The sequence below is a fragment of the Rhinoderma darwinii genome, chromosome 5, assembly GCF_050947455.1.
Source record: "Rhinoderma darwinii isolate aRhiDar2 chromosome 5, aRhiDar2.hap1, whole genome shotgun sequence".
Taxonomy (NCBI): domain Eukaryota; kingdom Metazoa; phylum Chordata; class Amphibia; order Anura; family Rhinodermatidae; genus Rhinoderma; species Rhinoderma darwinii.
Window position 1 is genome coordinate 153773808 of NC_134691.1, and position 14946 is coordinate 153788753.

The following is a 14946-nucleotide window of genomic DNA, read 5'->3' on the forward strand; positions in this document are numbered from 1 at the left end:
CTGTGGAAATACAAAGCAAATATGCCACCTGTGACTGCACCCTAAGGCTACATTCACATGAGCGTGTCTGATTTGCATGCGCAAAAAACGCAGCATATTTCCTGCATTTCATGTCCGTGTGCCATCAGTGTGGCATGCGCTTTTCACATCCGTGCAAGCACTTCTTTTGTTTTTTCTTTTTATTTCTCTGCATTTGAGGCGTGAAACACGGACAGCACACAGATGTTTTTCGTGTTTTTCACGCACCCAAATACTTGAATGGGTGCCCACGTCCGCAATATAGGACTTGGAGTGAGTTTCATGCAAAACTCACAGATGTCTGAAAAGCCCCATTGAAATGAATGGGTCCGTGTGCTGTCCGTTATTTTAACGGACAGCACACGGGCGAGGAATTCGCTCGTCTGAATGAGCCCTTAAAATCTTGAAGCACGTGACACATATAGTCATGTTCTTAACAAAATGTGTGGTAGTATAGAGTTCATACCAGGGAAAGACTATACTCCGTCCATAGCATAGAGTCAAATATCCTAAGTAATATAAGCAGATGTTTGGAAAACTGATAATTACAGATGCTTCATTGACAAGTACTGTTGAGGTTATTACTCTTCGAATAAAGAATCTGGACCGCAGAGATTTATACATATATTATTTATTTTAAATTGAAACACAGCTTGATCCAAGCTAACGATAATGAATTTGCAAAATTTCATTTTGGAAGATTCCTTATGTCCATCTTTGAAGTGAAATGACCATCCTGTGAGTACAAGTAATACACATAACTGGCATCTTTATAAATAAGCATTGACCATGCTCTTGCTGAATGTTTCAGTCACTATTCGCAATATGTAATCAAGGGAAAGTAGTATTGTTGGTTGATCTTTTCTCACTTGTCGACTCCTCAAAATGACTGGATCCCATTCTTAATGACAGCCACATGCTCTTACCACCATGTTTCTGTATTTCTTTAGTATGACATTGGAGTTGTCATCAAAATAAAGCACTGAGATGGCATTTAACTTGGTTGGTGCACAGCATGGCTTTGGGACATATTCTGGATTCATTAGGTGGACCTGGTCAGTGAAGGAAAATAACACCAATGTCAAGCAGTAGTAGGCCACTTTAAAAACGTAACTTTTAGCTGTATTTAATAACTCTGTTATCAGGTAATAGTATAGATTGAGGTCTTTCTTCTCTAAATTTCTCATTTAAATAATATCCTTTGTTATATAGTGACAGTATATTGTGCAGTACTTTACAAGAAGAGGAAACAGTAAACATGCAAAATGCCAAACCATGAAAGACCAGATCTGAAAATGGAAAGGGCCCATGAAAGCTTTACTAAAAGTGGTGAAGGGAGCGACACAAAGTGCAGAGGAATGTAGCAAATCTAGTGAATGGTACATCCATGGCAGGTATAGATGCAGCACATATGGAATTGTCATTGAACTGTTTCTGTAGTGGACTTTTTGGCTAACACTATCCTTTGGATTTATGATTCTGAGTGTTATATTTAGGGATTAGTATTTATCCATTTATATATTAATTTAGACATGTTATAACTGCTCTTGTCTTATTGTTTTTTCCCATATACCCATGTTATTTGGATGGAGCTTTTGTCTGTTCTCTATCTTTTGACCTTTCTTGGTGTCATCTGGCCACACAAGGATGTTTGTCTCCGCTTATATGTATTTTTTTATATACTCTATATTGTATGTATTATTGCATTTTACATGTCATAAATCTTGTAATTTTCATAAATTATAGTGTTTCATAGTCATTCCTACTCTCTTCTTGGTTTACTATCTTCAGGATACACCATCAATATCTGATTAGTGGGTGTCCAACTCTTTGCACCCCGCCAATCAGCTGTGTGTCTGGAGAGTGCTGCTTTCTCCCCATTTCTTACAATGCTCCGTACTGTACAACGCCCATACATTTGTAGTGGTGGAGCACAGTATTACAGTTCTATCTTTTTCACTTGAATTAGAGGACGCTGCAATACTGTGCACTGTGTCGGCTTTGTTCAGTATGGAGCTTTTAGTAAAAAATTAAGAGTTGGTAAAGAGCTGTTTGACAGAGGTACTAAGTGTCTGACCCCACTGATCAGATATTAATGGCCTATCCTGAGGGCAGGGAATCCAATTTTCTGTCACCAGACAATCCCTTTAACTGCATAAGGATGCAACCTATTATCAGGAAGCATTGATTTTTTTTCATCTTTTCATCAATGCATTTGAAGAGCCATTACTTTATTTTATTTGTTGTATGAGTGCGTTCACTATGCGGGTTGAAGAACGTGATAATATAAGTCGGATTGTTATGTACATGGCTATACCAATTATGTGTAGTTTTATTTCATTATATGTTTTGACGGAAAGCATTTTTATTGGGGAAAAAAGTCACAATAGGGGACTAGACTATGCGATTGATTGCTGATATAATACACTGCAATACTTCTGTATTGCAGTCTACTTATGCCTGCCCGCATAACGCTGACAGGCTTTCTATTAGGCCCTGGGGGCCATTGTTAGGCCCCCCACTGCTATAGCAACCCATTGGTATCCATATAGCGTTGCAGAAAAATGGGGGCGATGGGCTGACAGAGGGAGCTCTTCTGCCCAGCCCACCATTACGACATACTGTTATGTTAGTTTGCGGGAAAGTACTATTACATCAGTTTGCAGCAGACATTAATGGCGTAGTCGACTGCGCTATTGTTTCCGCCAAAAAGCGGAAACCTTACGGAACATAAACAAACGGAAGCTATGGTTTCTGTTTGCCTTTATGTTGATGGGTCCCTCAGACGGAAAGGTATAGTGGAACCCATCAACGGAAGGGTGACGCTGATGTGGATGAACCCCAAAAACTGCAGCAAATCGCACCAAAAACCACAAAACAACAGAAAACACAGTCCGAGGAGAGATTCTGATGACTACATGTCATGCTCTGATTCCTGTCAGGTGCCCTGTTGTCATGGAGATCTTGTGAGGCCCCAGTTCGCCAAATGAAATAATGTCCACACATAGCTGACACTATTTAACCCCTTTCTGGCATTTGGCGTAACTGTACTTCATAGCCGGTAAGGGGGAGTTTGGAGCGGCCTTAGAAGCTGAGCCTGCTCCATACCCAGCAGGTGTCAGCTGAATATCTTTTTAATGTGTTTATTAATGACCTTTTAGACGGCTTACAGAGTACAATTTCAATATTTGAGATGATACTAAGAGCTGTAAAGTAATCATCACCGAGGTGGATATTACAGTGATATTTGGGGAAGAAGGTCTGGCTTGTAATCGGCGTTCCAATTCATGCCAAAGGTGTTCAATGTGGTTAAGGTCAGGGCTCTTTTCAGGTTATTCGAGTTTCTCAGCAACAAACGCGTGGACCTTGCTTTGTGCACAGTCATGCTGGCACAGGAAAGGGCCTTCCCCAAACTGTTGCCACAAAGTTGGAAGCATACAATTGTCTACAACGTTTATATGCTGAAGCATGAGCATTACCCTTCACTGGAAATAAGGGGCCTAGTCCAAATGCTGACAAACAGCCCCAGACCATTATACCAATCAATTTTACAGTAGGAATTATTCATTCCAGTAAGTAGCGCTCTCCTGTCGACTGCCAAACCCAGATTTGTCCATCAGACTGCCAAATAATAAAATGTGAGTCATCACTCTAGAGCACACATGTTAAACATAAGGCTTGCGGTCCGCTACATGTAAAAATCTGAATCACGACAGCAGGACTTCTAAGTCCGCAAAAACAGATGTTTTTTTCTGCCATCCGTAGTGTCCGGCAGATAAAAGCACCGTCTGGGATTTTTAGTTCTCCTGGAACATTGCACTGCGCATGCGCCAAAAAGAACATGCGCAGTGCAAAGGGGAGATTAGGCGGCCCGGGCATATTTTGCAGGCCGCAGCCGAGTAAGTCTGAGTGAGGTCAGTGCTGGGAGTGGACCACTCCAGTCACCTGACCTCATTTTAGTGACTGGACTGGTTCATTCCCGGGCCGGCACCGACCTCACTCAGATCGCCGCCCTGTGAGCTGGTAAATGTGAGTCATGTTAGGCAGAGTGGAGGGCAGTAGCATTAAGCTACCGCTCTCCGCTCTGGGGTCTATGTGTGGGACTATCTACAAGGGACGGACTGGGTGGCACTCTCTATAGGGGGGCTGTGTGGCACTCTCTACAGGGGGGGCTGTATGGCACTCTCTACGGGAGGGGGGCTGTGTGGCACTCTGTACAAGGGGAGGTCTGTGGCACTCTGTACAAGGGGAGCTGTTTGGCACTCTGTACAAGGAGGGCCCTGGGGCACTCTGTACTTGTCTTTGATGTTATTTCCAGAACATGATCAAAGGATGAGGATGGTATGTGATAGTTATGGTGTCTCAGGTTGTTTAACAATATGTTTCGGCCTTATGGTTGTCCTCAAAGGGCTGATTGTAATTGTAAGACTGTATAAATGCAACTACTCCTTAACCCCTTCCCGCTCCTGGACGTACTATTAGGTCATGGTAACCATAGCGTTCGCGCTCCATGACCTAATAGTACGTCTCGGGAATAACGGCCGTTTCGGCCGTCCTCCCGACACATACAGGAGCGGTGACAGCTGCTGTCTTGTACAGCAGCTGTCACAGCTCCTACAGCGGGGACCGATCGCTGTGTCCCCGCTGATTAACCCCTTAAAAGCCGCGTTAAATAGAGATCGCGGCTTTTTAGGGGTTAAGCTACCATCGCCGGCCTGCTACATGATAGTGGCTGGCGATGGTGACTATGGCAACCGGACACCAAACAATGGCGTCCGGCTATGCCATAGACGGAAGCCTAGTGGGTCCTGACGAAGTCAGGACCCACTATGCTTGCTGTCAGTGAGTAGCTGACAGCTCTAATACACTGCACTACACATGTAGTGCAGTGTATTAGAATAGCGATCAGGGCCTCCTGCCCTCAAGTCCCCTAGTGGGACAAAGTAATAAAGTTTAAAAAAGATGTGTAAAAATAAGAACATAAAAGTTTTAAAAGTAATAAAAGTAAAAATCCCCCTTTTTCCGTTATCAGTCCTTTATTATTAATAAAAATAGATAAATAAACAAATAAACTAAACATAATTGGTATCGCCGCGTCCGTAACGGCCTGAACTACAAAATTATTTCGTTATTTATCCCGCACGGTGAACGCCGTAAAAGAAAATAATAATAAACCGTACCACAATCACAATTGTTTGGTCACTTCATCTCCCAAAAAATGGAATAAAAAGAGATCAAAAAGTCGCATGTACCTAAAAATGGTACTGATTGAAACTACAGTTCGTTACGCAAAAAATAAGTCCACGCACGGCTTTATTGATGGAAAAATAAAAAAGTTCTGGCTCTTAGAACATGGTAACACAAAAAGTGAATGATTTTTTACAAAACTTATTTTATTGTGCAAACGCCATAACACATAAAAAAAACTATAAACATCTGTTATCGCCGTAATCGTACCGCCACGCAGAATAAAGTGAATATGTCATTTATAGCGCACGGTGAACGCTGTAAAAAAATAGAATAAAAAACAGCAATTCTACTATTGTTTTTTTATTCTATTTTTAGGTGGCATGGTGACTAAAAAACAGCAATTCTACTATTGTTTTTTTAGTCACCACGCCACCTAAAAATAGAATAAAAACTGATCAAAAAGCCACATGCACCACAAGAAAACTACAATGGATTCCTCAAGGGGTCTAGTTTCCAAAATGGGGTCACTTTTGGGGGGTTTCCACTGTTTTGGCACCACAAGACCTCTTCAAACCGGACATGGTGCCTAATAAAAAAGAGGCCTCATAATCCACTAGGTGCTCCTTTGCTTCTGAGGCCGGTGCTTCAGTCCATTACCGCACTAGGGCCACATGTGGGATATTTCTAAAAACTGCAGAATCTGGGCAATAAGTATTAAGTTGTGTTTCTCTGGTAAAACCTTTTGTGTTATAGAAAAAAAATGGTATAAAAAAGATTTTCTGACAAAAATAAATATGTAAATTTCAGCTCTACTTTGCTTTAAATTCCTGTTATACACCTAAAGAGGTCATAAACTTTCTAAATGCTGTTGTGAATACTTAGAGGGGTCTAGTTTCTAAAATGGGGTGTCTAATATATAGGCCCCTCAAAGCAACTTCTGAACTGGAACCTAAAAAAAAATAAAAATGAGGCAATACTTCGCTTCTCCTAATGAGCATTGCCTACTCCAAGATGACCCCAGTTTTGACCGTTTGTATAAACGGAGACCCCTATTAGACAGTTTCAGTGCCCGGTTTTCCCAAGCATACACCCCCGAGAATTGTATTTCAATTGATGAGTCCTTGGTACATTTTAAAGGGAGGCTTCAATTCCGCCAGTACCTGCCGGGTAGGAGGGCAAGGTATGGCGTGAAGATGTACAAACTGTGCGAGTGCATCAGGGTATACCTACAAATTTAGGATATATGAAGGGAAGGACACCAGTGCTCAGCCCCCAGAATGCCCCCCCCCTTACTGGGAGTTAATGCAAAAATTCTGTGGGATTTAGTGCACCCACTGCTGGACCAGGGTTACCACCTCTACCTGGATAATTTTTATACCAGCGTCCCACTCTTCAACTGCCTCGCTCCCAGAAGTCCTGCGGCATGCGGCACTGCTAGAAGAAATCTGAGAGGCCTCCCTAAGACTCTGCTTGGGCAAACACTCAGAAGGGGTGAGAGCAGGGCACATTCTAGCCGCAACATATTGTGTGTCACGTACAAGACAAGAGAGATGTCACACCAGTACCCACGTACCTGTACGAGGTACCAGTACAGAGATCACCAAACCAGACTGCATCCTGAACATGGGAGGGGTGGACTTGTCAGATCAAGTCCTGAAGCCCTACAGCGCCATGCGGTGTGGTATAAGAAGTTGGCCGGGCACCTCATACAGATGGCATTGTACAATGCGTACGTGCTACGTCGATGTACAGGCCAGACGGGAACTTTCCGGGAATTTCAAGAGGTGGTTATCAAGAAACTAATTTTTAGGGACCAAGAAGGGGGGGCACCCAGTACTTCTGGAAGCGGGGCCACACGCATCGTACCAGGGCAACACTTGCCAGGAGATGTTCCCTAAACTGGCAAGAAAGGAAAAAGTCAAAAGAGGTTCAAAGTCTGCTATAAGAGGGGGATAAGGGAGGACACAATATATCAATGTGACACGTGTCCCGAAAAACTAAGGCTCCGTATGAAAGAGTGCTTCAACATGTATCATACATACCTTGATTTTTAATCTACCCCAGTTTTACTTACCCTGATGCCCTCCGCACAGCTTATCCCCCTCATCTTTCCCTTCTGAGCCCTGCTGCGTGCCCATGCAGCTGATAATAGCCACATGTAGGGTATTGCCGTACCCAGGAGAACCAACATTACAGTTTATGGGGTGTATGTCCCGGTAAAAATGCTCACTACACCTCTAGATGAATGCCTTAAGGGGTGTAGTTTTTAAAACGGGGCCACTTCTCAGAGGTTTCAACTGTACTGGTACCTCAGGGGCTTCTGCATACATGACTTAGCACCAGAAAATCCCCAGTAGGCCAAATGGTGGAACTTTCCTTCTGAGCCCTCCCATGGGCCCAAACATCAGTTTATCACCACAAATTGGGCATTGCCGCACTCAGGACAAATTGGGCAACAAAATGGGGTATTTTATTTCTTGTGAAAATAAGATATTTTGAGCTAAAACTACATATTATTGGAAAAAATTATATTTTTTTAAATTCCCAGCCCAATTCAAATAAGTTCTGTGAAGAAACTATGGGGTCTAAATGGTCACATTACCCATCAATTAATTCCTTGAGGGGTGTAGTTTCCAAAATGGGGTCACTTCTGGTGGGTTTCCATTGCTTTGATACCTCTGGGGCTCTGCAAATGCGACATGGCACCCGGAAACCAATCCAGCAAAATCTGCACTCCAAAGAACACACAGCGCTCCTTTCCTTCTGAGGCCTCCCATGGGCTCAAACGGCAGGTTTTCGCCACAAATGGGGTATTGCTGCACTCAGGAGAAATTGGGCAACAAAATGGTGTATTTTGTTCCCTGTGAAAATAAGAAATTTTTATCAAAAATGAGATCTTATTGGAAAAAAAATTTCTTTTTTTTAATTTCACAGCCCAATTCAAATACGTGCTGTGTAAAAACTATGGGGTCAAAATGGTAACAACAACCATAAATTAATTCCTTGAGGGGTGTAGTTTCCGAAATGGGGTCACTTTTGTGGGAGTCCTACTGTTTTGGCACCTCAACACCTCTTCAAACCTGGCATGCTGCCTAAAATATATTCTAATAAAAAAGAGGACTCAAAATGCACTAGGTCCTTCTTTGATTCTAGGGCTTGTGTTTTAGTCCACGAGTGCACTAGTGCCACAAGTGGGACATTTCTAAAAACTGCAGAATCTGGGCAATACATATTTAGTAGTGTTTCTCTGGTAAAACCTTCTGTGTTACAGAAAAAAATGTAATACAATTGAAATTCAGCAAGAAAAATTAAATTTGAAAATTTCACCTCTACTTTGCTTTCATTTCTGTGAAATGCCTGAAGGGTTAAATAAACTTTCTAAATGCTGTTTTGAATACTTTGAGGGGTCTAGTTTTCAAAATTGGGTGTTTTATGGCGGTTTCTAATACATAGGCCCCTCAAAGCCACTTCGGAACTGAACAGGTACCTTAAAAAAAGGCTTTTGAAATTTTCTTAAAAATATGAGAAGTTGCTGTTTATGTTCTAAGCCTTGTAACGTCCAAGAAAAATAAAAGAATGTTCAAAAAACTATGCCAATCTAAAGTAGACATATGGGAAATGTGAACTAGTAACTATTTTGGGTGGTATAACCGTCTGTTTTACAAGCAGATGCATTTAAATTCAGAAAAATGCTATTTTTTATAAATTTTCTCTAAATTTTGCAATTTTTCACCAATAAACATTGAATATATCGTCCAAATTTTACCACGAACATAAAACCCAATGTGTCACGAGAAAATCTCAGAATCGCTTGGATAGGTTTAAGCATTCCGACGTTATTACCACATAAAGTGAAATATGTCAGATTTGAAAAATGGGCTCTGAGCCTTAAGGCCAAAACAAGGCTGCACCCTTAAGGGGTTAACAGTTAAGCGAGCTGTTACATTTATACAGTCTTACAATTACAATCGGCCCTTTGAAGGCAACCATAAGGCTGATGTGGCTATCGGTGAAAATTAGTTTGACACCCCTGCTCTAGAGAATACATTTCCATTGCTCCAGAGTCAAGTGGCGGCAGGTTATACACCACTTAAGCTGAAGCTTGGCATTGTGCAAGGTAATCTTAGGATTGTGTTTAGCTGCTCATCTATGGAAACACATTTCATGAAGCTCCCGAAGTACAGTTCTTGTACTGTTGTCACTTCTAAAGTCAGTTTGGATCTCTGTAGTGAGTGATGCAACAGAGGATAGGCCATTTTTATGCATCATGAGCTTTAGCACTTAGGAGCCGCACTTTGAGTTTGCGTGGTCTACCGCTTCATGGCTGATTAGAAATGTCATGAACTGACTTGTAGCAAAGGTGGCATCCTATGACAGTGCCACATTTAAAGTCACTGAGCTCTTTATTACGACCCACACTATTAGCAATAGCTATGTGCTTGCTTTCATGCACCTGCTTGCAACGGGTTTGACTGAAACACCTAACTTAATAAAGCTGTGTTCACATCACTGTTCCTTTCCGCTGAGGGGTTCCGTCGGAGGCTTCCATCGGGTTAACCCCTCATAGGAAAGGCAAACGGATACCTTAGCTTCCGTTTCCCTCACCTTTGAACTAAATGGCAACGGAAACCTAGCTAATGGAAACCTCCGACGGAACCCCTCAGCGGAAAGGAACGGTGATGTAAACAGGCCCTAATTAAAAGAGGTGTCCACAAATTTTTGGCCATATAGTGCTCATCACTTCAAGTGATCAGATCTTAGAAGTTAAGCCAGCCATACACATAAGATAATAATCGTTTGAAAGTCTGCCGATCAATCATTAGTGGGATCACTTGTATCAATGATCCCACCAGTAACAGAAAAGACAAAACTGGCGGATCAGGGAGTCGGGTTTACAAAAGTCATGAACATGTAGATTCAGCTGACCACAGCCAAAATTTTCCAACCTAGCCTATCCCATTTTTAGTAGACAGAAGTCTGCCACCAGCCAGTGCGAACAATCGTTGGTGTAAATTTTTTAAACGAAGCTCGGTCGAAATTTGCAATTTGGGCCAATTTTTATCTTGTGTATGGACAGCTTAAGGCTCTGTTTTTGACAGATTTGTAATGGATCAATTTGTAACAGATAGAAAGAGAAACATCGGATCTCATTAACTTTGATGGAATCGTTTGCGTTTTTTCAGACTGTGCTATTCTGCCCATTAAAACAATAGACACCTGATGGAATGAAGGCTAATGGAACCTAACTGATGGTATCTGCCAGCAGGAAAATCAATGGGGACTTTAATAGAAACCGGAACAGTGGAGAAAAGAATGTAAAGATAAACGTAATATTTTTTTATTTATTTTTTTAAAACCCCAGCTTTTTACACTTTGTTATGGCTGGTTTTATGTTCCTAAGAGAAGCTTAGCCTGGTAGTGGTAGTAGTAGTAGTGGTAGTAGTGGTGGTAGCAGTAGTAGTAGTAGTAGTAGTGGTAGTGGTAGTGGTAGTGGTAGTAGTAGTAGTAGTGGTAGTGGTAGTGGTAGTAGTAGTGGTGGTGGTAGTAGTAGTAGTAGAGGTAGACCTAATATGTTATTATGTGAGAAGTATGACAACAAATCTGGGCTAAATGTAATTTTGATATTTTTAACACCCAGTCTATTAAATTAACATAAAAACTGGCGCACAAGAAAATATATGCCGGTTCCCATGGAAACTATTTAATTTCTAACTTTTCCAGAAACGTTTAGGAGATGAAAGCAAATATCTTGTTTTCTAAGGAATAAGGGCACTTTCCTTGACATAGTTATAATGTGGCACAATCTTTTCTATACATAAAACTATGCCAATTCTTTAACGGAACAAAATTGAGACTATAGACACTGTAAACATATCGATATTGAGATGTACCATATATTTCATGATTACTCACCAGGGTCTGCACAATAGCATGGTTTGTGGCATTCATGTGAGCATTCAGCGGAAATGAGCATTCTCCTCCACAATAGTTTGCAGCATAGCCTTTTGGTGCTATTATCCAGTCCTGTAATGACACAAAGATAGAGTTAGCCCAGATAGCCAAAATGTATACAAGTGAAATTGAATTGAATTTGCCAGGATTGTGTCTATTTTTAAAGGGCCAGACTTTGTCCTTGGGAGCCTGGAGCCAAGGGAATTCAGGAGCAAAGAGAGGTAAGTAATTAGAGGGATATGATCTGGGGTCTAAATTTTGGGGTCTGGTCTGGAGTCTGTATTATAGATTCTGGTCTGGGGTCTGAATAATATGGTCCTATCTGGGTGGTCGGGTCTGAATTATGGAGTCCCTTGTTTGAACATTTGGGTTTGGTCTGGGGTGTGAATTTTGGGGTCTTAATTAGGGGGTCTGGTCCGGGGCTTATATTTTGGATTCTTAAAGGGTTTATCCAGGCTTTATAAAAAGTTTAACTCTTAATTATACTCGTCATTTGACGTCCAGCAGTTAGCCAGATGGTTTTCAGTACTCCTTTAATGAAAAAGTTACACTATGTAGAAGAAGATTTTCATGACAAATGACAAGTAAAGGTGGAGTCATCCAGTCAGGCTTATCATTAACACTGAACTGAAGCACGTCAGATACTGCCATGAATACATTTCCAGCTAAACGATTGGAGAAAGACAATTTTTTTAAATAAAATTCTACCTCACCCCAATGAGGCAATTTCCTGAAGGGAGGATTAAATTAAATGACATCCCTTCCTTTCTTAATGTCCTTACTTTCCTTCAGGAAATTGACTTAGGTGGGTGTGTCTATCTCTGAATGAGTCTAAAGACCGGAGTTTAAGTGATGGCTTTGACAAATTAGATTCAATGTTGCACAAACATGAATGTGAGGTCACATGACAAGTCAATCAATTATCGGCTTGTAGAGGAGGCTGTTAAATTATGTATTCTAAAATGGATATTCATGAGTAGCCATTTTTAATAAGATACACAGGTGAAATTCAGGAGGATCACAGTGTAAGTATAAGGCTTTGTTCACACCATATCGGTGTGTTCTGTTGTTCTGCTCCGTCAGTGGAACAGAACAAGGGAATAACGGAGGCAATAGTTCTTTTGCACGACTGATGCCATCGGCTGCCGACGGAACCCTTTGACTTCAATAGGTTCCGTAGGGGTCTCCATCGTCTTACCGGAGACAATAGTGCAGCATGCTGCGCTATTTTCTCCAGTAATCTCCGATATTCTCAGCTGGATCTGCGACATAGGCACCTAATGGAGTCTCCAACACAGCTATGAATGAAGCCTTATGAAGGCATTAACCCTTTCACAGTGCAGAATATATTTATTATATCAGTCTAGCATGACTTGTGCAAAAACACAGAAAAGGAGTATTTTGGGGACAGATATTATTTACCTAAATAATATAATCACTTCATTATACTTTGATGTCATAACTATATAGCCTGTTGTCCTCACCTGCCAACCCAAGTCTTGAAAACTGACATACAACTCGTGTTTCCGACAGGCTGTTTTAAGGTCACTGTTGTTATAATCTGACAGGGAAAAAAAATATTATCATTATTAGAAAAACCACTGTACACTAAGGCATCATGCACACGACTGTTTCCGTTTTATGAACCGCAAAACACGGATCCTAGTGGCTTCCGTTTTTTGCGGACCCATATACTAGAATGAGAGAGACGTACTGCACACACGGACTAGAATAGACTATGTTCTATAATTTTACAAAAAGGATACACGGATTTGCCCAAAAAAACAAAAACATGGCCCCGTAGAAATGAATGGTTCAGTACGTTATCCGCAAAAAATAAATAAACAATGGATAGGACACTGAAGAAGACAACGATCGTCTGCATGAGTCCTTATACAATTGATTTAACTCCTGTCTTTTCTGCAATATGTAATATCAAAGGAGTATTATGTGAAAAATTTCTCATTGGCAGCAATGTTTAATTTGCACCATGATTTATGACATTGGGATAATTGAGTGCATTAAATTTCATTATGTTCCCTCTGGTTTCTGTATCTCATAATTAAAACAAAGAGTTATGGTAATTGTTCCTCTCTCCTCCTTGACTTCATCATAGTATTTCAGTGCCGTGGTGTTCCAGTTTAAACAATGTTCAGCGTAGCCTTTGATCCAAAACATTTCTGTGCGTCAGAAAACACGAGACATGGCGCAAATGGGAGCACATAATTTGTATTATTTATACAAACAGTTGAGAAGTTTTTAAAGAGGACCTCCTGCATTACTGTGATGCTGTCCAATCAGAGCGGGTCTTCTGCTACACTGTGAGGCCGTCCGCTCTGATTGGACAGCATCCCAGTGATGCAGGAGGAAACACCTACTAAGGAGAGATGAGGTTTCCTCCTTTCTGTACCTATACACAAAATTAGCATATTAGGCGCCAAGCGGAGCAGGGGCCGTAGCAGGACAATGGGAGTGCCAAAAAATAATAAATTACCGAGCTGGAAACTAAAGGATAACAGGAATAAGGGGGTATGTGGTTTTAAAAAAAAACAAAAACATGACAGGTCCTCTTTAAACAAGGATTTCACTAATAAATCCCTAAATCCCCATAAAGGAAGTTCCTAATTATATATAATATTTACATGTTTTTTAAATGCAAAATTCCAAAGGTCTGCTACTTGTGCTACAGACTATATGTTGAGCCAACATATAATCACTTCTCCAACCTCCCTCTGTCAGCTCTCCCTGGCAGTCAATTATTGTGAGGTAACACCCCATTTCCAATCTCTCTAATAGATATGCCTAGTTGAATCTTTGCCTTTAGGTGAAGAGTTCAAGGCCGTGTGAATATCTTAAGTTAGTCCCTGCTAATTACTATACAAGTGTGTGTGTCAATGCAAGATACCATAAAATGGAAAGAATATGCCTTATTTACTTACATCACTGTCTGCAACCTGTGATTCTAAATCTTTTAAGAAACGAGACGTCTCAGCATGCCCTAAATACCTGTTTTTTTTTTTAAATATTATTCAATGTCCTTATATATATATATATATATATATATATACACACACACAAGGTCAATGTAGAAAATAAAGGTCAATGTAGAAAATAAAGGGGTAGTTAGGTTAGAGAGGGGTCAGACTATATTGGTGGGGGGGAGAAATAGACTGTGGGGAGAGGACTAGGCAACAGGATAAGGAAATCCTTTTGTTACAAACAACATTGAAAATAAAAATGCCCAAATAATGTCAAATAATCACAAGTGTATGTTCACAAATGCCAGAAGTCTAGCAAGCAAATGGGAGGAGCTAGAGGCCTTACTACTGGAGGAACATATAGATATAGTTGGTGTTGCTGAACCATGGCTGGACTCTTCTTATGACTGGGCTGTAAATCTAGAGGGTTTTACACTTTTTCAGAAAGACAGGACAAATAGGAAAGGCGGTGGTGTATATCTGTATGTGGGAAGTGATATGAAGGCGGTGGTGTATGTCTGTATGTGGGAAGTGATATGAAGGCGGTGGTGTATGTCTGTATGTGGGAAGTGATGTGAAGGTGAGTGTGAAAGAGACATTAGAGGGTGAAGATTGTGAGGAGGTTGAAACCTTGTAGGTGGAACTAGAAAGGAAGGTAAACATTGAAAAAATTACTTTTGGTGTAATCTATAGACCCCCCATTATATCTGAGTAGATGGAAGATCAGCTATATAAACAGATGGAGCGGGCTGCACAGGCAGGTACTGTAGTGATAATGGGAGATTTTAATTACTGAGATATTAATTGG

The 14946-nt window shown here is 41.0% G+C and overlaps 1 protein-coding gene across 1 annotated transcript in view; it reads right to left on the minus strand.

Moving 5' to 3' along the window:
* Nucleotides 1-633: 633 nt before the first annotated feature.
* The window catches only part of BMP6 (bone morphogenetic protein 6), a 265062-nt gene continuing 250749 nt past the window's right edge, over nt 634-14946 (minus strand). Inside the window, exons 5-7 of the mRNA XM_075826660.1 lie at nt 12645-12721; nt 11122-11232; nt 634-1070 (exon numbers count right to left, since the gene is read on the minus strand). Of these exons, the coding sequence (XP_075682775.1) occupies nt 921-1070; nt 11122-11232; nt 12645-12721 (338 nt within the window). The 3' untranslated portion in view covers nt 634-920. The remainder of the gene's footprint in view (nt 1071-11121; nt 11233-12644; nt 12722-14946) is intronic.